The sequence below is a fragment of the Nematostella vectensis genome, chromosome 14 (assembly GCF_932526225.1).
Source record: "Nematostella vectensis chromosome 14, jaNemVect1.1, whole genome shotgun sequence".
In the NCBI taxonomy this organism is placed as follows: Eukaryota; Metazoa; Cnidaria; class Anthozoa; order Actiniaria; family Edwardsiidae; genus Nematostella; species Nematostella vectensis.
In genome coordinates this window covers 3,852,905-3,875,338 of record NC_064047.1, presented here as the reverse complement: position 1 = coordinate 3,875,338, position 22,434 = coordinate 3,852,905, and the positions used below count along the sequence as shown (strand labels likewise).

At 40.4% G+C, this 22,434-nt stretch overlaps 2 protein-coding genes and 1 long non-coding RNA gene across 3 annotated transcripts in view; all 3 read right to left on the bottom strand.

Annotated features, from left to right (window-relative positions):
- Positions 1 to 4,682: 4,682 nt before the first annotated feature.
- LOC5516654 overlaps positions 4,683 to 22,434 on the bottom strand; it is a 192,681-nt gene continuing 174,929 nt past the window's right edge. Inside the window, exons 42-47 of the mRNA XM_048721471.1 lie at positions 9,124 to 9,238; positions 8,442 to 8,763; positions 7,616 to 7,734; positions 6,919 to 7,034; positions 5,582 to 6,057; positions 4,683 to 5,000 (exon numbers count right to left, since the gene is read on the bottom strand). Coding sequence (XP_048577428.1) covers positions 5,772 to 6,057; positions 6,919 to 7,034; positions 7,616 to 7,734; positions 8,442 to 8,763; positions 9,124 to 9,238 — 958 coding nt within the window. The 3' untranslated portion in view covers positions 4,683 to 5,000; positions 5,582 to 5,771. The remainder of the gene's footprint in view (positions 5,001 to 5,581; positions 6,058 to 6,918; positions 7,035 to 7,615; positions 7,735 to 8,441; positions 8,764 to 9,123; positions 9,239 to 22,434) is intronic.
- LOC125559785 (zinc finger SWIM domain-containing protein 8-like) lies at positions 14,216 to 22,377 on the bottom strand. Its single transcript, XM_048721478.1, has 7 exons — positions 21,839 to 22,377; positions 17,372 to 18,121; positions 16,703 to 17,074; positions 15,848 to 16,060; positions 15,371 to 15,596; positions 15,007 to 15,125; positions 14,216 to 14,428 (listed from the first exon to the last, which is right to left on the bottom strand). The coding sequence occupies exons 1-7, from the start codon at positions 22,224 to 22,226 to the stop codon at positions 14,367 to 14,369; spliced, it is 2,130 nt and encodes a 709-aa protein (XP_048577435.1). The 5' UTR covers positions 22,227 to 22,377; the 3' UTR covers positions 14,216 to 14,366.
- Positions 20,607 to 21,832, bottom strand: LOC125559787. The gene is made up of 2 exons (XR_007306441.1): positions 20,811 to 21,832; positions 20,607 to 20,774 (listed from the first exon to the last, which is right to left on the bottom strand). It is a non-coding gene; the product is annotated as an uncharacterized LOC125559787 (long non-coding RNA).

The window sequence follows — 22,434 nt, the reverse complement described above, 5'->3', positions numbered from 1 at the left end:
CATATAAAATGTACCTGAAAAGCTGGATCAGACATAGTAATTAACCCTATAACCAAAAAATTAAAAAAATATTATGAATCATGTTGTGTTATATTGGCCTTTTTGGCATTTTTGACATGCCAGCGTGCATTTGCCGTTGGGTTGCCTCATACGCGGAGCATTACTTAAAACGGTGTGGTCGTACTACTATGTGTAACATGACTAAACATGGTGACACTTGACTGGTTGAGGCTGCGAGAGTGTTCTCTTTGCTGCTCATCTCTAAAACGTCGCTTGCGTCTGGTTAAACCTTTCCACAAGCGCTTATCAAGTGTGATATAAATAACCGGCACAAGTAACGCGCTGCTGAAAGCCAATGACGTCAACCAATAATTAGCACATAGTGTCCTCAGACTCGGTCTTGAGGACCGCACAACTTGACTCAGTGCGGAGGGCGACCACATAAGGATGTAAGTTACCATGATGGCAGCGCATACTTTGGTGAAGTCGACCTCTTTTCGAGCCCGCATCACACCATACATCGCCTCTATTTGCTGGTGATGTCTACGTATCGCCCAAGTCGCTCTAAGTAAACTCGTGACAGTCAACACGCAACAAATAAAGATGTAAGCAGATACCATAAGGACCCTTCCGAGTAAATGTGCATTTGTATGATTGCTTGAAATAGCGAGGGTTAGATCGGGTTTGACGCATTTTTTGTCGCACTTAGGTTCCAAAGGTCCCCTGTAAAGTATCACTGCCACAGCTGTCGACACGCCCCATGTCAAAATAGCAAGGGCCCAAGACAAACTCACTGTCAGTTTTCGTTGCCCTGGAAACTTCGTTAAAGCTTCAAAGCGATCATAACCAATGGCTACTAGCGTTGCTAGGGTAGCGAGGATCGCACTGATATACGTTGCATTTCTAAATTTGTAGACAGAATAAATCGTACTGTCACAGGCAAGGAATAAATCCATGTTAATGATTGCGATTATATGAAGAAAGAGACCAACCAACATGACCAAACAAGACATCGTCAGATTAAAAATTAAGATTTTGTCTGCTGATTTGTTTTGAGCCCAGATGGAATGCGATGCGACTCCTAGTATGATATTGGCGATAAGGGCTGTGACTCCGATTACGGTGAGAAATGCCACATTTATAGCGCTTGCGCAGTTGTTGCTTGGTTCAGGGAGAGTGCAATTTGAGCTTGCATTAATTCTTGGCATCTCTATTCTCAATGATGCGCCTTGTGTTATAAGAAAATCTGCAGTATTCATACGGGTGTTTTGCTAAAAAGCCCCACGCACCGCGTCTAGCCACAGTTTGTAGTTTCAAGTACGATGATTTTGTATCCGTCTAACTTCGAATGCGTCCTCTCACCGTAAAGATGTAATCTGTCCAAATATACACATTTTTTAAACTTGTTTTTTCTGGATCCGTACTCGTGTAGCCACAGCTTGAAGTTTTCAATGACGAACGAAGGGATTTAGCCGTAAACTTCAGACATGCAATGTGACGCATTAGAACAGAATCAGCATGAAACAATGCTTTTTCCCTTCTTATTTTACGAACAATCTGTTTTTTCATGGATTTTTAAGGATTTCCACAGCTTGTCTTTCTCAACCATATAAAGTTTCGCCAGCTGTAAACTTCTCAGACCGCATAGGATTTGGATTGCCTGGAGGATCTCCCTCTTGAATATTCGTAGCCTCTGTTAATTAATGAGGTAGCACAATCTTTATCAGTCTTCTAATCCATTTACCTCACTCCTTGAATATTTGATTGAATGAGATGTTTTCAAGGGGATTCTAATGGGGGTAATCTACTACTCAGCAAATGATCATTCAACATCAATTCATTATCCAATTTTGATTCGTGAGCAATTCATCTTTATCAGTTGAAGAATTAAAATGTGTTGAAATCCTCTCAGGTAGATAAGACGATGTTGACACTGTCAAATCAAGCAGGCACTGACAATACCCAATATCCATAAGATCAAATCTGAGTATAACATAAAAGCTTAGAAATAGCAAACGTATCTTTAATGTTATCGTAACGCGCAGCCAATAACACACTACAGGCGTAGACAGGTGTTCAAAAAATTGAACAGGAGAGAAGATTTACCTAATATCAGTCAGGGAACTCACCTTGACAGTTTTAATATAGTGTTGAGAGAATTGTTTTGAGCGGTGCCCTTTGTCCGTGGCTTCGAAACAAAGCGCTATGTGCGCTCCCTCAGAGGACAGAGAACCCAACACTGTTTTCTGGTCTTCCTTTTGGGTGTTCCTTTGATTTCGGATCTCCCCAGTCCCTTTTTGTCTCCACGGCCACCAAGTAAACAAAAAATATTAGATTTGATTGAGCTTGATTTAGGGACGTGTCGTTAAAAAAAAATATCAACGGTTTACTAAATTGCGCAAGTAAAGCGAGTATCCTATCTTTTCTCGTTTTTTTTTTGTCTGAATTAATGCTATTAAGTTATTTTTTAAGCAGGACATTTGTCTCTTTTGCACACTTATTTCAGAGAAAGCATTCCCTGCTAGCAGAAGCCTCTTTTCTCTGTATTTCGATGGGCTGGAGTTCGCGAGGAAAAGATACCTCTGCCATGGGTCGAGACTGTTTCTGTTGCGCATGCGTGAGCGTTAATAAGCGACCGACGTGCCAAAACCCGTACCATCGCGCGAAAGCTGCCAATATGCTTTGCATGGATTTAGTCGGAAATCAGGAATCAAACTCCGGTTAGTTCTCCTCTTCGAAAAAAAAAAACAACTGTTCAATTTCAATCACCTAAAACGTCACTAAAAAGATTGAGCAACAAACGCAGCAAAGACGAGTTTTGTCTTGTTTGTGGGATTAATTTCAAGACATCTGGGCAGGCGAGTTTCTTCAATGTAAATATCGCACAGTTGGATTCGAAGAAAATGTTACAAAACTTTTTGGTAAAATTAGATCAGCTATTCCCAGAAGAATATGCAAAACCTGTAAACGGAAGATTGACTCGTTTGTCAAAAGAGAGAAAATTCTGAATGAAGAGGGCATTGAATTGCTTCTTTTTATAATTCGTCGCGTGATATTTCTACGGAGGACGCCGTTTCGAATGCGGGCTTATTATCCGGCAGCGGATATACGTTTCATGCATGCGCTAGTCATTGTAGGCTCAAAATAGTGGCCAGTAATTAATGAACGGAGCATGCGCTCTGGATCTCGTCCACGATCGTGGACGGCGGTTTGATCAAACGAACGTGCGACCCATGGCAGAGGTATCTTTTCCTCGCGAACTCCAGCCCAGCGAAATACAGAGAAAAGAGGCCTCTGCTAGCAGGGAAGAGAAAGCATTATACCATCAATTATGATGTGAGCTCTCGGGACGATTAATTGCATTCTAGTTTCCTTCATTCAAAATCCTTGAGCATTTTTATTTGCCAGCAATGAAATGGCTTCCCTTAACACCACCTCTCCGCGCTGGCCAATCAAAAAGTATTAAATGTAATTCCACTGAGCAGTTGGGAATTGTTGACGAAAGTTCGCAGAATATTAAAAACCGCAGTGTAAAAGGTAAAATACCGCAGATTTCTACCCTCCAGCATCGCTCTTGAGTCTTTTCAGTTTGGTTCTAGCAGATGTCAAATACTTTTACTAGGACGGCTATCAAGACCGATCTGCTCTCGGTGTAACACGTACGTAGGCTATTTGAAGGCAAGTAAGGCCAAGTTAAAAAGTTCCAAAATATAATTGCACGCAAATGAAAATTTTCTTCTTTCCTGCATATTGGCTAGACAAGGAACACAAACATGAGGGAGGGGTTTGGAAGACGGGGGGAGGGAGGGTGCTAACTGCATTCTTTGTACACCGAATAATAGGGCAGGTCCGCAAAGTGTATTCCAGTAGCCGTCTAACAAAGTGAACAACGCGAAAATGAAACTACTGTAGATTTGAGCATTCTAGACTACTTGCAGCCCCTCCTTTGGCGAGCGTCAGTAAAAATGAGAATACGCGTGTTGCGCGCGCCGGTCCCAGGTCACCACAGGCCATAGGTTTGTCACGCCACAGGGGTGGGGACCCCCTTCTTTCGGTGGTTCTCCCTGTGTGGCGATCAGAGCGATTAACTTATGCGAAAACATACCTGTGGTGAGCTGGAACCGCGCGCGTCACGGTCCTATTTAGCCTGTGTACAACCGCTAACTAACCTAGCAACAATGCCTGTTGTCAGGGTAGTTAGCGCTGTACATAGGCTAGGGCCGATTTTCTTCTTATTTTTACTGACGTTCGCCAACTGAGGGGCTAAGACAGTCTATAAGCATTCTCGAATAGTGCACAGGTATATAAATATGTAACTATTTTACTGAGGACACGTGAAATTATCACATTACCATGCGATTTTGACTAGAGTTATACCATCATTTCTACCTATAGATCTCCGTTCCCTGATAGCTGTTCGCGAGGAAAAATACTATTTTGGGGGCTGGGCACGATCCAGAAACATTAGGAAATATCCGGGTACAGCCATGTCCCTACTGGTCATCTCCTTATATTTTTGGAAAATACTGAGGAGGGGGAACACGTGCTCACAGTGCCCCACCCAACCCCTGTAATATGTGAATTATTTTGCATGTTTACAGGATGTCAGCTATAGTACTACAATGCATCATGGGTGGGGTTTAGTGAAGTGGGATATGGGCAATTTCAAGACAATTTCCAGATTTTGCAGGAATTTTTATTCCATTATTTACAACCACTGAATACTGGATATGTGGGTTTGTGGTAAAAGCAAGTTATTGATGTGATAAAAAAATCTAAAAATTTAAAATAGTAATAGAGAAAATGACAGCTCAATAATAATTCATTCAGGTAACTACTTATATATGAACCCTGAACATTACTGTTTCTGACTTAACTAACCTCACCGACCTTAGAGGTGATATATAAGTTTCACCTCAACGTTTCTTTCTATCAAACTATGACTATACTTAGATATGTTAATCGAAAAGTATTCATGCGTTGGATACACTAGTCCAGACCTGGGACTCTCTTTGCGCTCGACATTCTGGCTCGCGTGAAAGAGGGTCCACTATTTATTGCATGCGCATGCGCGAACATGTACCGATCAGCGATCTTCACGGCAAAAGTTGAAATACGAGCGCGCGCAATAACGGACGTGCCTAAGGAGGGTCGATTCCCGCGCTTGAAAATAACGAAAACGGAAAAGCTCTTTGATTGATATATTTTCCAGACTCTAATTATAATCTGTGCTGTTCTCAGAAAAGACTGACAATCAAGTATTTACCCACGACCAAAATCAGCGTATTATTTCTGAAATACACCCTCGCTCGTCCCTTTCGCAGCCATCTTGAACTAAGCAACCAGGCCAAACCGCATATATGCGGTGTATTTATATGCGGTGTATTTTCGCGCATGCGCATGCATTAAATACTGGACCTTCTTTCACGCGAGCCAGAATGTCGAGCGCAAAGAGAGTCCCAGGTCTGGACTATGGATACACTGGCCCTTACAGGTTACAGAACGTTAACCATGTGCTTATCCTAACAAAAAGGACCCAACAAACTAGATACGCACTACCTAGAGTGCGTCTACTACAGACTACATACCTTAAATACGAGGCTAGTTTTTCTTTTTAGTCGAGGGATCTGAATGACAACCCTTGATAAGCACAGCAATACTGCTGATTAGTAAGAGGTTGTGTGGGGGTCTTGGCCCAACCCCATCCCTCCACTCACCCCCACCACCTCCCCAACTACCGCCATCACTGATCGCTATCTAGAAATCGTGACTCAGAACTTGACGAAATCTTTCAAGGCGGGTTCCTGCGTCACTAGGCTAGTCACTAGCTCTCGATATGTGCTACCGAATGGATCTCTTGTATTGATCACGCCCTTCGCAGCCATTAGGATTTCAACCAGACTGTACTTGTGCATCTGTGGTCGATAATATCTCAATTCGAGACTGAACTCCTCACCCGCGTTTCTGTGGGGAGGCTTGTTCGGTTGGTTAATGAACTCATTTACAAGTTCCTTTGTCTTCGGGCCAAGGACACGTTTTTTGAATGCTTCTATCGTCCTAAACGAAAAACGTAAAGGAAAAAAAAAATGTAAATCAAAGTGCATAGTCAAAAATTTTAACAAAAAACAAAAGCAAAAAAAAAAAAAAAAACATACGGAATATATGCATTTAGCCAGTATTGTTATTATTATTTTAATTGGCTCTACATTCTTGACCTTTATAAAAAAGGGAGGAAAGACATTCAGGCTCTTCTGCATAATAAGGTACCCAGTTCACTTCCGGAGGTCCAACGAAAACCTCAATCGTTAAAAGACAAATTAGAATCCGAGATATTTAACATGCCATCCGCTCTAAATTATCAATCACATCCTCGAAGAAACTTGCAATAGAAACAATGCTTTCAAAATATTGAAATATTTTTCGCGTTTTCCGTTAAAAATCATCGGAGATTGTTACGTAATCGACCGGAAGTAAACTGGTGACAATGCGGCTTTAACGAGTTCATAACGACTGTAACAAGTATATGTATATGGTAGATTTGTTAGAAAAGTATTCCATGAGGGTTCAGTCCCCCAAATAACTAGTAAATGGTTTGCAAGCATTCACGAGTTAAGCCATAAATTATATCACCTTTGTTGGTGAAACAACCACTTAGAGTGAGGCCCGGATTTGTTACAATACATGTAATTTCCGAAGCTTTATCAAGTCTAAAATAGGCAACCATTTGATTTCTTGAAAAAGATCAACGGGGGGAGCAGAGAAGTCCGCAGACAGGATAATTCTGGAAGCGCGCTTTTGGATTAGTAAAAGTTGTAATAAGAGTGTTTTAGAACAGTTACCCCACACACTGATACAATAAAGAAGCTGACCTGTTAGGTCGGTTAAATCGGTGATTGCAGGCCGCGCGTTATTACTTACTTTACGAGCAGCTTGCTGAGTGAAGAGTAGCAATCAACAACAAGACTGACTTGGAACCAGGCCTTGAAATCTTCCCAGCTTCGTTTATTGTGATCCGAATACAGACTAGTAGATACCTGAAGAAATAACAAAATGAACATTACTTAAGCTAATTAGAAACCGTGATAAATAAAGCAGAACATGTTTTTGTTTTTCTAAGCATACAGAATCCTTGACATGGAATGGACATTAACATATCAGTGTATATAAAAAGATAAAAAAGAGAATTACACGAAGTTATCAATAGGTTGTTATTGTGAACAAAATTTGACTAGTCATTTTAAGAGCGCATCGGACTAACAAAACCTTTTTTGCTGCTATATCAAAGCTTTAACATGTTCTTAGCAAGTTCTTAGAATTTGTTGAAAACTCAGGCTTGGAGTTCACATAGAAAAGGTTCTTATAAAACAAAAAGAGTGTATCAAGTAGCAATAATTACAGCCTTGTTTTGTTCGTCCTAGCCTCCTCCGCAGGCAACTCATAATGAAAAGGACGGAAAGAATGGGTTACCTGTGGCGAAATTGCGGTTTGTCACTTCCGTTTTTTTTGCCACACCGGTTTGTCACTTCCGTCTTTTTGCCACAGGAAACCCAATCCTTTTTTTTCTTTTTCTGGTCTTTGAGATGCCTGTGGAGGCTAGGTTCGTCTCTATACATACCTCTCGCAAGCACTGGTCAAGCAGCATTGGGTCGCACACGGCTTCTATCAATGCGTCAACAAACGGAGAGAGGTACGCACTCTCGAGCTCGGAGTTTGACCGCCAAAACGCGGTTGAAGCTGAAGAATGAATAACAATCGAAATAAAACACGAGATACCAGCGCCATATAAAAAGAAGTTAATTAAAAGTCAAATAAAGAAGCCCTTGAATGTACAGTATTAATATTTTTCCTAAAAACCTTTGATTCGCTTTTTTCCACATTAAATTCGTTGCTGCGTGACTGCGGGGTGACCCAACCCATTCAGTCGTTCGCTTACACAGCGCATCTCTTAAAAAGGAACAATTTGGATTTTTCCGAGGGCATACAACGACCCCCCCTTCCCGAAAAAGGTTAAACTGGCATATTTCATCGTTTGCATATGTTCTGATGCCGAAAATACCCATTTTGAAAGTTGCTGGGGAAAAAAAAGTTATCTGTTCCTTTTTCCCAGGAGGGACCATTTCTTTTTTTTTTTTACCAGCCAGCATTTGTGAGGATTTTTTTTCCCAGCCAGCAGTGGTTTAAGCATTTAAGCACATGAATAATTGCCAGTATAACCGATCGGGGCAATTTTTTCCCAAGCATCCGCTCCAGCGCCTCAAAAATTATTTTCAGCACAACTAGTTCGACTCTTCAAATTTTTCCCGGCATCCGAGGGGGCTAACATCTTCCCAGCCAGCTAAATAAACGGGCTGCGGAACAGATATTTTGCGGAACAGATCCTTTTTGTGCCTTTGATTTTCTTGGACGTAGTCGATTGTTGATTGCATCTTAAAATGACTCACCAACGGCACCGTTCTTTACACAGCGCCAACCTCTTCGTCTTGCCAACCTTCGCCGCTCTTTGACGTTTTCCCTTGTGCGTTCCCAATTCTTTGACCATCTCTTTTGACCTATGTAGTTAACAAGCTCACAAAAGTTACTCATGTAACTACACATCTTGTCTGTCGCGTCATCATCCGTGCGAGACTCGCTAGAGAAAGCTTTCAATCCCAGGATGCCTAGATCAAAAGCCAGGTCAACCAACGGAGGGGTCGTGTCTTCATACACATCTTGTTGAAGAGACATGGAACCGTCTTCTTCCTCGACACTAGAAGACTGCAAATTCTGACAAAAAAAACGAAGCGAGTTTATTTAGGGCGATTTAAATGTAAAAAAAACGGAGTGATTGAAAGTGGATTATTCTCCAAATCATTAATATGGAATAAAAAGGAGGTTGCCCATTCTTGTGTTTCAGAACTGCCAACGCCTTGTTTTTACCATTTTTGAAAAAAAAATCGTTGATTGGGGTACTGTCATGCCCCTACTTGTTATTTCCTTTTAATTCTTTTAAATGTTGGGGGGAGGGGGGGGGGGGGGGGCTGCACATGCCCTAGCGCCCCACCCCCTGATACGGCCGTGCAACTGTGTGTTATTCTACCAGAATTAACTATTTCTATTTTATTAACATATGGCCATGTAACCTACCTGCTTATTGAACGTTTTCTCGGAAGTAGATAGTAGGATGCTTGACGGTACTTGCTTGACAGGGGCTATCACACGGAGATGCTGAGCCATCCAGGGGACCAGAGAGGACGGCGTACTATCCAATGCGTGACAATTGAATGTGATAAAAAAAACGCCTTAATGGTGAATGAGTAAGGCCTAAATAGAAAAATCTTATTAAAAAGCTATATTTTGGATTTGACAGGTTTACTGAAACGTACACCTCCTGTGAGTAACACACCCATCAACTTATCCGTTATCGTACCAGAAGTTTTATTCGAAAAAGTGGATGCTAGGCACAAAAACGAACATTTGGCACAGTATTTCGGTTATACCTTGAAATGCAAAGTTCAATTTCACTCCAGTTTGAATTCTTGTATGCTACATCTGTGAAAAGCTCCAAGATGCCATTGACCAAAGCAGTTGCCCCCTGTTTATAAAGAATCAATATAGTCATCTTTTAGACACTTTCTAAAAATGACGTTTTTACATAATAACATAAAGACTCTATAAGAAGAACTTCACTGGACCGGTTGTTAATACTGTTTTGAATATGTAGTGTGGTTTTCATTAACCCGTGAAACAAAATGTGATAGTCAAAGCGTAATGGTCAGTAAAACACAAAAGAGAACAATAGAATCAGATAACAATAAATTGTAATACGCTAAAGTGTAGTTTACGGGTTAATGAAAATCACTATATCGCTAACAGTAACAGTATCTCAGCGTATCTGTAGTTTCCACCTGAGAAACGAATAGAAAACAACATTCTTAGCACAGGAATTGACCCTGCGTCAAGACTGTTGTGCGATAGTGGGATAGCGACGACTTTTTTCAGGACTATTTAGAAATGCCAATTGCCACCACTATACCTTTATGGACTTTTTATTCAAAATCGCGTGAACCCTTTCATCTGACTAGCTTCTTGATAAATACCAAAACATAGTCGCAGAGATAGGAACATATAACATAAAATGATGATTTAAATTGAGCCGTAAGTAGTCATCGCAACTTTGCTGTTAAATAAATTTGCTATATTTCGAAGCTTTCGCTTTTAATCGCTCTAACAGATCTCTCTAAAAATTCACACAAGGCTAGATAACCATGCGTTACATAATATCTGGAGAGGACTTAGGAAAAAATATCGATATGGGCTAGAAATTTGTCCTAGAATAAAAGGCGGGGCCTCTTATTCACGTGACATTTATTTCTATCAACAAAAATTTTACGTCATATTATATTTTCATCCTTATGTTATTGATTTGGTGTATTGGACATGGAATCCATTTCTCGCGCAGTGCGCTCTGGTCGGAGACAAGTGACCGCACCGCTACACTAACGTGGCATTACTGAGCCGACGTGTAACTAAAATTAGCTTTAGTACTATTGGTATCGTACGAATCGAAAAGCTTTTTGCTAATATGTGAAATTTTCAGCACATTCTTTCCGGAAACAAAATTAAATACCCGCAATAATTTATCACGCTACTATCATACAGTGTGTTTTATGCATGTTAACATTCTAAAAAGGCGCAAAATTGTTTCGGTGAATAATCAGGGGCCATATGTTTGTTACCCTGGTTCCAGAGCCTCGAACGTCTCTCTATTTAGTGGCAAGCAAGATGAAGCCTCTGGCCTCTCGAAGCGCTATTTCGACTTCTGCAAGGTTCAGAATCTGAACTTGGTCGCTGATTGGCCAATTGACGCGTGGCCATGGAAACCAAGAAATTCTGACAGTTTTCTTTTCGCTCAACCTCGAAGGCCATTAATAGAGACGTCCGAGGCTCTGGAACCAGGGTATGTGTTTGTACGAGTTTTGTTTGATATTTAGTTTAGTTGATTGGGAAGGATTGTGAAAAATTAATTTGTGGAAATCCATCCTCTTCTATTTTGTCCTTCTAACAGAGGCTTTTTTTATTACCCTGCAAACAGAGACCCAGGTAACCGAGCCTTTACCTCATGTTTCTCGGACTTAAAAGTCGAAGTTTTGGCTATTTGTTCTTTCAGCACAAATTCAAACAAACAACGCGAAAACCCAGAGACGTGAATCGGCAAGTACTAAAACAAAGAGAATTAAAAGCTTTGCTAGCATTTTACGTCTTTTGTTTGCAAACTAACAACTTGAATTGGACTGAACCGTAAAAGATCGATTGACGTCGGTGACGAAGGCGCATGCGCATGCTCAACCCACATCATAGACTTTTCTGAAAATACTAGCTTATATATTATTATATGCTTAACGGCTTTATTAAGAAATGACCGTATTGGTCACAGGTCGATGCCCTCATTTATAGTACTAAGCTTCGTCCCAGGCTCCTTTTCGCTGCGCGGCTTCTCGTTAGTGACGTCACGTTTGGTTTGCCGCTTTCCCAAGCAGTGTCAGCGCTACAACATTCCGCCATTTTAAAAACAAAATACCGCGTTGCATCATGGGCCTAGGAAAAAGAGCTGACAAAGGAGAAGCCTGGGAACGAGGCTATATAGTACTGAGCTTTAACCGGAAGTTGAACACCGGACGCTTATAGGATGATCTAAGGATTGATGTGTTGCGAAAGCACAGAAAGTCCACACAAAGTTTACGGGTTATCCTTCCAATCATCCGATCCGAAGTCCCTCCAATAACTCGTAAATGCTTTGCAAGCACGAGTTAAAGAGGAAACCAAGAGTGGAAAAGGGATTTACAACGGCAAGAAAACAACTCCAAAACGAAAAATTCATCATGTAATATTTTCAAGTTCTCCAAAAAAAGTTAAAAGAAAACGTCAAATACTTTTTTTCTCATCTTTTCTTCTTCTATGACAAAATGATTATCTCATTTCTCACCTCAGGACGATCCGGTGTCTTTTTGTTTGGCGCATCCAGCGGGAAGAAGATTTTGAATTTCTTGAAGAGATAAACAGGAAGTTACGAGCAATAAAATGTTATCCAGGAATTTCATTCAATTTGATATCCTCTTTCATGATATCATCTAGCAATACATAATGGTACCTCAAGGAACTTTTCGCACATCTGAAAAGCCTCTCGAGCTGTTATCATCTCACTCAAGTCACCACAAAGGCAAGTGAGGAAGAAAGAAAATCCTTGCTCTCCCATCTCCAGAACTCGCTCCGTCAGCCAGCTAGAAAGATGTTTATAATAAAACGCATCAGCAACAATCAAAAGTAACCTACAAATAATAAGTATCATGATCATCGAGTGCCACTGCAGCCCTCTTCACAGCTGCTTTTAACATGTCCCTTTTGTTAGGAATACCCCCATGCTTTGCAGTCTACAGCTAACAATAAAAGTAAACTTCTTGAAACTTTATATTTTAGCCGAATGTTAAATGCAAAGTCGCATCATTCATTTGGGTAGGGATAGAAATAGTCAATAGCTTGTGAAAGCCATTTTCTTATCCAGATTGGATAGATTTCTCAAAAGCGCGCACTGTTACCCCCTACCGCTCAGAAAAAAAAGATGAATCATCAGAGGTATTTCCAGGGCGTGGAGATGACATTTATCTACCTTAGATCGTTAGACCTGGAATATCCGTTGCACGACTTGCTCAGTCTCAGACTGTGCTCTGATAGCTTGAATATGGGCCGCATCAATTTCTGCTCTTCGGCTTGATTATCATGGTCCGGACAGTAAGAACGTAAAGTAATCTCACTTTTTTTGATCTTCAAAGCTCTTGCTACGTACGACAATCTATCGGTGTCACATTGTACACTAATGGAACTGTGGAGCATTCTGATTCGTAGAGACTTGGCAATGTCGAATAACTTCTCTCTAAGGTATCCATTTTGGGTGAAGATTGCGTCAAGTATCTTCTGGCGATCTACATAGTCGCTTAATCTGAGGATCGCCAATACTGCTAGTTCTTCAACGAGTTGAGAATTCAGTGAATTCAAAAGCACTAAATGCTTCGTCTCCGCCGCCTTGGGACAAGGAAAGCTAAGACAACAAAGTACAGGTTCGAGAACCAGCTTCAGGGTTTCTGCGTCCGAAGGGGCGTGGTACAGGATGACCCGAATGAGCGAGCTGGGCGGGGCCAGGTACCAGTGTGCTGTGTGGTCACGGACAAACTGTGCTATCTGACAGAGAACCATCCAATTCACAGTGATTGGTCTGGACATCAGTTGAACTGCGAGCCAATTATCAGCGTCAAACTGATCAGTCTGACAATACAAAATACATGCACTTTAATGCCATTTTTATACACATCATTTTAACCTAAAATAATTTTAAGAAAAAACAACTATCAGTGTGAAATTACCTTTGGATTTCGTTTTATTCTCAGCTATTACTCATAACTTAAACAAAAACCCGGATTTTTCCCTGTTAGCTCAAGCTTTTTTCTTCTGTTCTCCCCAAAATAGTAATTTTGATAGATTGTGATTCTTCTTTAAATAAAAACATTATTGAGTGGTAAAATCAAGCATATACAGATGATAACAGTTTGCTCATCTTAAATGTTTAATCGACCCAGTCCAATCGAAATCTTGCAAAATCCAAGTTCGAGTTAGGTGGTACTGTATCTATAGAACTTACGTCAGTTAAAGGCAGAGGCACTCTTGGAAGAAACAGCCCAATCAGTCCTATAAGATCCCGGATCTCATTTCCAGAATGTATTCCTCTCACGGCCTCCTCGTCTTGGTCAGGCCTATTCAGAATACACTTGCGATGATGTGCAAATGCCGCTTGTGTCAATCTTTCATCCACACTCAGGACATCAAACAGGAAAGCAAATGTGGAGACGTCCACAATGGTATCTCGTGGCCAAATAGGTTCTGGGCGTTTGCTCTCTTTCTCGTCTTCCATTGCTTCAAGACTGTACGACTTGGAGTCAGATCTGCCAGCGAGATCACATAACGTGAAGGGCAACTTGTCAGTGTCGCAGTGACCAAGGATCTGACCCAAAAAGCAGCTCACCAAAGCTGCAGAGATTTCAAATGCCAAGTTTGTAGCCGCAGCATCGCATTGACGAAACTGCAATGCTTGGATAATGGCACACCATGTCTGAATTTCCAAATCCACGGTGCCAATCCTTATTGTGTGCGGCTGCCTAACCCTTTGCTCATTTGGTTCGACGTCTGATTTTTGGAGGTTGAACTGGACCATTTTAACTGCCGAGACAGTAGCCAAGGGAACATCTTCGTTTGTTATGCATCTCAGCTCGTCTCTTGTCAAATCCACATTCCGTAAAACGTTAAGAGCGATCTCAACACCGATCCAAGGCAAAAGATGCTTATCCTTGAAGACCCTGCAAACTACAGACCTCGCATTCAGTGTTGTCATATCTGAAATAACCTAGAGAGGTACACTGATTGATTGCGGTATATAAAATGTACAATAATAACTAACAGGGGCGGATCTAGAGGTGGGTCGAACGGCCCCGCCCCGCCCCCTTACTTCCATATATTTGGCTTAAAAATAACAACAAAACATATATAAGGAAATCTATGAAGGAACAACGAATCCGTCCCCCATTCCTGAAAACCTTGCTCCCCTCTATATAGAACTTCTGGATCCACACCTGACTAAAACGCACGTTTATGAAACGAAGGTTGCACTCCTAGAATCTGTGTAGCGTAACTCGCAGTGCTTCAGGGGTATCAAGTAAATAAGCGTGAATGAAATACAAATACAGGTTTCAAAAGCTGTAGAATTCTTGTTTATGTCCTTATGGACATTCACATGGCTTTCAGATACAAGATTTAGCCGTTTATGCGCTACCCATGAACCACCGCGGGTTACGACACATTGACTCTCGAGTGCAACCTTTTATGAAATAGGTGTATACGTCCTTTTTCACCTAAACTTACTTCACATTAACGAATTTCGTTTATCCTTTGTTTTATCTTGGCGAGATTAACGTGACAACTTACTTTCCAAATCCAATTCCTCAAGCCATCCAGTCAGAACTTCTTTCTTTCTGTGTGACATCTTGGGATTGAGGACAACCAGCAGCCAAAGTCTGGACAGCTCATCACACAGCGTCCCACAACTGAAGATGTCAAAGAAGTTATGATTTAAAAAATATCTCAGGGTGGTAAGATGACCTTAATCTTTTACGAGATATCAAAATACACGACCAATAATCATTTTAGGGTAAATACTTTTTGGAGAAATGCATATTGCGTTGTCTAACGCTTTTAAATAATGATAAAATACGTATCTGATTCTCCTGGTTTGTATTACACACACTTTCAATGGGGGGGGGGGGGGGGGACGTGTAAAGTGCATTTTTACCTGAAAGGAGTAGCAGTGAACGACATAGCGAGCGAGGTTATGGGTAGATCCAGAAAGTATGTCTTCCATGACCATTTTGCCACATAATTATATTCCAGATGATCAACAAGGGTCTTTGTTATGATAAAGAGTACGTCGTCAATGTCTTCATAGAGCAGACTATAGACTGTATCCAAAAGTTTCGTAGGGAGGAAGTGACTGCTGCTGAAATGCTCCGTGCAGGTGCCTGGAAAAAACAGAGTTTCCTGTGATATCTAAACTCCGTTTATAACACCATTTACCACAGGTAGCCCATTTACTGATGCGATATTCACTATTCTGCTAACTGTCGTCAATAATTAACTTAACCGCTTTCTCAGGTTTCCGTCCTTCAACGGAACTACATGCTTTTTGATTGGTCAGTGCCTTATTCATAGGTGGCGTGATTTGAAACTATTTCATCATTGCTTTCTAATATGAACATTCTAATGGTTTCACCTTTTATTACAGGGCTACTGATTCTGAAAGGTCTCTTGCAATGGCGGGTTTCCTCTTGGGGCTCTTGAGATTCTTGAGTGTATGAAGGGCTGGCAGGAGTGTTTGAAGATATTTTGATTTCAGGAATGATGGGTTTCACTAATCTGTAGGTTTCAATGAAGAATTGAGAGATATCTGCTTTAGATATCACCCAATGACTTTCTTCATCAACACCTGAAATGGAAGAAACATTAACATTGTTAGATTTCGGATCATTCTATGCATTCAGAGCTTTGAGCACAAGGACTCATTTCAAACAAATATAAGCGGTTCACTCGATTTGAACATTTAAATTTAAAATATATAAACACACAGCGTCCTTTGAATGGTCAGCACCTTGGAATGACATCGAACACTAAAAACATTAAGAAGAATATCCAAAACCACAGAAAGGCAACAGGCAGACTCCTTGACCAAATTATTGGTCAAGGAGCTTAAAATCCAAATTCTTTGCGTTGGACTTTATTCTTTGTGATTTCTCTACATTCTCAATTATTTGAGAAATGTATATAATTTCATTGAAAACCTAAAAAGCAAATAACGATTAACATAGAACAAAACCATTTTCTAGAGCGGTATAAGTAGTTGTAATGTCACCGTGTGTCGTACAATTTCCAAAAGCCATATTGATATTCATATTTACAAAAGGGTATACAAATGCACTTTGAAGGGGGAGGTAATGGAAATGTTTGACGATTTGAAGAGTTTCGAAATTACAAGCAACGGAAAACTGATAATATAATGTGTGGGCTATCGAGGGCTATCTCAAATTAGCCACGCCATGTAATGACCATCGAGTGGTCGTTAAATAAATACCTGGTCCTGCGGTAGCGTCTGGCACCCCATCCATGACATTGATTTCTGCATGGCAATGCTGGCCATTCTTGTTCAACAGCTCATCCATCACCTGAAAGGCATTGTCTACCATTTCGATCTCATCAGGATAATTCAAAAGCATGCTTGCCAACCTGAGAAGTTCATCTCTGTTCAATTGATAAAGTGAGTCAGTGATTGGTAGGTGGTAGGTTGCTCTCTCGGGATGGCGAATCCTTTCAAGAGCTGTATCTTGCACATGTTGGCACCAAGGACTCTGTGAGTGGCATGAGCAGTGGGCAGAAGTGATCTTGCGGCGATCAAAGAAAATGGTCACAAAAAAGAAACCAAGAACCTTTGCACTTAGTCGACAACCTGGAAGATAACCACAACCACAATGTTTTGCACTGTACACTTTAACTAAAATGTGCTTTGAACACGCATGGACGCCGCAGAAAACAGAGAGTTGAGGAAAAGAATAAAAAAAGACGCGTCACAAATGAATGGTAAATTTTCAAATGTTTAGCCGTTTTAGTGCTAATTCACAAACAGAAGTCCCTAAATCTATACTCCAGTTTCGGCTGAGAAAAAAACTTTGCTACTTCAGATAACAAATAATTGAGCATTTTAGTATATTTACAGCCTTTTTTAGGATCTTTTAAATGGACTTACCAATTTGCTTCATGTTTTGAGGTGTGAACCTAGCTTCAAAAGGGTCACAAAAATTTGCAATTTTCATTACTTTTTCTTTATCTACAGGGAAGGAACTTGAGATCACTTTCAACTGAAGCTCGTCTGGGACTGTTTCCCATTGGTCTTGTACATAACTGATCGAGAAATTTGCAGAGAGGACGTTGCAGCAGCAGTCCACTAGCGATCTGACGCAAGCCTCTTTCACTGTCGTCTGTTTTAAAGACGATGTCGAATTGTCTTTAAGATCGTGATACATCTTGAATCTTTTAGACGACAGGGATGACAAAAAAGGGGTGACAGAATCAAAACCTGATGAGCTTGAAGAACAAGCCACAAAAGGACTAGCTGATGGAATTGGGTTACCCGAAACATCGATGAAAGCCTTGCTGTTCTTGCTCTTGTTCAATAGCTGATCGAGCTGCTCTTGAGCAGAATCTACAACAGGAGTGTTGGTATATCGATTAAGAAGAGAGCCTGTTAGCTTTAGGAGCTTCATTCTGTCAAGTTTCTGAAGTGACTCGTTTATAGGACTGAGGTAATATTTAATCTTTTCAGGATAATTGATCCGCATAGCAACTGCTTCCCTAACATGGGCGCACCATCTATTCATGGGATCATCCTCGGCCCTGTTCTTATGATAGTTGCATGTACAGTCTACAGAGGTGAACTTGCCACGATCAAAGTGAATGGTCACATAGTTGTCCATAACGGTAGCCCTTATTTCACAACCTGTTGGAAAAGAAGAAATAATCAGAACATTCTTTAATTTTTCTTCTCCATTCTTCAAGCTTCGCTTTGCTACCTTTTGCTATGCGGACTTAAACAGGATTGCATTTGATCGCATTGGACTCTGACTCTGATTCAAGCAAAACATAAAAATGGTAAATGTTTATCGCCCTTTAAGCAGGTTAGCAATCTTCTACGCAGAATGTAAAATGAGGTAAATACTCTCTACAAATTAGAAAGATGCGTAAAAATGGATTTTTGTGTTGTGTTTGACATTGCTAATTAAAAATGACGTAATCGAATTGAATACCTTGTTTCCAGTCAACTGGGGATATGCTCCCAGAAAACATAATGCTTGTACAAAAAAAACAGAGTGCTATCATTGTAGAAATAGACCACCTTAGGCATGATGTTGAAAAACAACGAGTTATTTAGCCTCGTTTCCTGGCTTCTATTGGTTTTGCGGTTAATGACGTCATTTTTGATTTGCCGCTCGCCATGAATGTCGGTACAGCTTATCGCAGGGAATGTTTGCCAACACTATGAGTTATTTTCAGATATAAGGAGGAAAATCCAACACATGCGAATGTGAAATTCAAAGGATTGAACAACCATATGGACTGTCTGAGAAACAGATCAAAATACTGGATTTGAAATCGGCCTGACATTCTCATTTCACAGTCCATTTCTTACCAAGGTTTCTGGTTTGCTACCCCCTTGAACAAGATCGAGCGAGTGTGCAGTCACGGAGGACGCGTAATTAGATATGAGGGAGGAGGGAAGTGACAGAAGTGAAGCAAAGTTTTAGTCCTGTGTTAGTTGGTTAAGGTCCAGTGTGTTTATGTGTGGGTGTGTTTTAATTTTCTTTCGTTTAGCAAGGAGACATTTTGATAAACACCGTGGAAATGTTAGCACCTAAACACAACAGTCAATTTAAACAGTGAAGTTAAACAGCTGGATTCTGAACGTTCTTATTATTTAAATCTCGCCGGTAAACCGGAGGGTACAAGATGCAGGTACAGGTTGCAGGTCGGGTGCAGGTTGGGTGCAGGTTGGATGCAGTTTGAGTACGAAATGCAGGTCGGGTGATTTTAATGTTTTTTTTTTCTGCCTCCTCTATTTCATTCAATTTCTACGGCTCACGTGACGCTCAGATTCTCTTTCATAACTAAGCATAAGCAATCCCGTGACTTTGCTGCACATCAACCAAACTTGGGTCAATTAATGTATAACGGTAGATGGACAAGTGAAAAAAATATGTATAGGTGATTGCGTAACAGATCACGTGACCGTTGGAAAACTACGTATATCTCGCCATTGATTTGCTGCTCATCAACCAAAAATAAATTGAATAAACTCCAAAATGTGGTGACTGTATCTATTAGATAAATGGTTTACTTTCTAGTATATAGCTTTTTTTAATAAGTTCAATGGACAGCAGGGGTGGATCTAGACATTTTCGTAGGGGAGGAAGGGGGGGTGCACCGGTACGTTAAACATGTAGCGGAGAAAAATTCGTGGGTTTACGTTGTTATACAATTTTTACTGAGATATTTATACTGTTATACGTTACTTGACCCAAGTTTGCTTTATGTGCAGCAAATCGCTGGCGATATATTCGTATTATTCCCAAGGTCACGTCATTGCTTATTAATAAACGGGAATCTAAGTATTCAATATTTTAACGCGTCACGCGAGCCCTAGAAATTGAATGAGATAGAGAAACAAAAAGAAAAAATAGGCCCGTAACGTGCATGTTATCATATATCTCTAGGTTATTTCTTAGTATAATTATAATACTATAAAAGGTATTGATGAACGGTAGACTCCCAAAGATTAAAAAAAAAGAAAAAAAATTCAGCGGGGAGGAATCGAACCCGTGGTCTTATGCAACTTACGGACTCCGATCACTGACCTAAACCACTTAGCCACAAAACAAAACACCATAAAATATATATTCTAAAAATAATCTCATTAGTGTTTGTATTGAACTGTTCGAAAAGACACGTCGAGCATGTCGAATTCCAGTTACTTTTTCTTTCACAAGGATGAAATACCTGCTACAATTGATCACATAACTCTTGTACAATATGTATTTTGCTTAATATAATATTAAAAGTGCAAAATCATCATTCGTAAGTAAATTTGCGGGGGCAAGTATTTGTACGAAATGTTTGAACCTACAGATAACTTCAATAAAGCTTTGCAACTTGATTTAATGTCAAAAGGAATCGGATACGGGCGAAAAAACCCGAGCTTAAATACTCGAAATGACCAAATGAGAGCGTTTTTACATGAGCTCGTGTGCTTGGGCACGTATTGCAAACTCTTTATAAATCAATAACTTGACGTAAAGTTTGAACATTCGGAATGTGAATAGAATGCAGCCGCGTTCGAGTTTATCAAAGCAAGCTACCATAGGAGCGAATATGTGAGAATTGTTTAAAAACCCCAAAATCTTTTGATTATTTTGATATCTTCTTCTTTATAAAGTGATTCTAGGCTGGCGCTTCGTAACGATCATATCCCGAAGTCAAATTTTCCCAGCAAACACCGCGGCAAATCTTACTTTTTTCTTTTTGATTTTTTCCGACGTGATGACATAGCATCTACTCGAACATGCGCAGTAGCTACAAAAACTATAAAATCACCCGACCTGCATTTTGTACTCAACCTTCATCCGACCTGCAACCTGCATTTTGTACCCTCCGTATCGGTGCGTTTGAGGTTTTTGGATAGTGTCCCTGCAAACCGAAATCGCACAAAATCCTACTCAGAGTTTCATCAGCTTTCGTACATTGGATCCAGAAAGTTCTTCCGGAGCTGTTTGAAAGAATTTCTCGAACAATATATATAAATGTGCAAGAGTTGTATTGTACCTTAAATTCTATAGGTTTCACAGAAGTTATATCAAAAAAATTTTACCAATCAATATTTGAGTGATCTTTCAAGTAAATTAACATTTTTAATTATGCACTTTGTCATTTGAAACCCCCACCCCCGTGGTCCCGGGGAAGTGGGGGGTTAAAGTGGGGGTTTAGAGCACTTTTTAACAAAAATTTATCCGGAGGGGTGGGGGAATTGACAGTTTTTTACTCTAAGGTTTGTCCCCAGCCTGGGGGTTTTGGGACAAATTAATAGCCTCACAAATGTACATTGCAAAAGTCAAGTCAGTTTCTGATTTGAGACTTTCTTCTGTAGCAAGCAGTTCTGTGTATTAGACTATGTCAAGCTGCACGACAATATGTGTGAAAACAAATATGAGTGATAACTAATGCAAAATGAAGATTATTTATTTTTCCATTTTTTAGTAATGGTTATCTTAATTGTTATTGGTACAAATGTACTCAGTTAAGTGTACTTGCTTTGAAAGACATTTAAGATGACTTGTTATCTCAAATGCCAGGTAGTTTCCTATAGTTTGCATCCTGAGGGGAAGGGGCATTTGACTGCAGTTTTTCCCCGAGGGGGTGGGAGCTTTTCTCTGTTTTCTACAGGATCAAAGTCTAATCCCCCACCCTTCCCTGGTGGTTTCAATTGACTAGTGCATTAATTTTTTTGATAAGGTTCTTTTGAAAAGCCAGCTTATCCTGTAGTTATCTCTTAGATTATGTAAACTAAATAAAAGAATTTAAAATTATGTCTAATTTATGTCGTTTTGAATTAAATCTACTCTTTGTCACAAGGCGATAAGCATTTGGTAGGTTAGACCATGTTTACCTGTTTGGATGATGGTAGGTATGGAATAACCACGATTAGAAGAATCTGAACTTGATGATCCAACAGTAGCAGGAAACTCTGCAGGGAAAGAACTTGAGATCACTTTCAACTGAAGCTCGTCTGGGACTGTTTTCCATTGGTCTTGTACATAACTGATGGGGAAATTTGCAGAAAGAATTTTGCAGCAGCTGTCAACCAGCGTTGGCAAAGCCTTGGACGGTGGGGATGAAGAACGGCACTCATAATAGTCCAAATAGCCATCATCATTATCATCAAAATAGTCATCATCAGAATTATCAAAATAGTCATAATCAGAGTAAGAATATCGGCTTTCACCGTATTCATCATACCATCGAGCGTGTCCATCCACGTCGTGGTAAACAGGCATTTTGAATTCACTTCGGGACTGGGACTTCAAAAAACATCTTTCGATTTATGTCCCTCGAATCGCGAATACGTTTAGAATCCAAGCAGTAGCCGTTGTATTGAGCGTTTCGCTGCTTGGAATCTAGAATAAATTGCTTCCGCTTTTCCACGAATTTTGGACTCGTTACGTCTTCCCACAACTCTTTGCGACGCGCGGGCTGTGGGAAGTC

Coding starts and splice junctions, on each gene's coding strand:
- LOC125559785 (XM_048721478.1), bottom strand. CDS start 22,226: ATGCCTGTTTACCACGACGTGGATGGACACGCTCGATGGTATGATGAA. Junction 17,075..17,371: donor TCAAAACATGAAGCAAATTG/GTAAGTCCATTT, acceptor GTTATCTTCCAG/GTTGTCGACTAAGTGCAAAG. Junction 15,126..15,370: donor TTCACTGCTACTCCTTTCAG/GTAAAAATGCAC, acceptor TGACATCTTCAG/TTGTGGGACGCTGTGTGATG.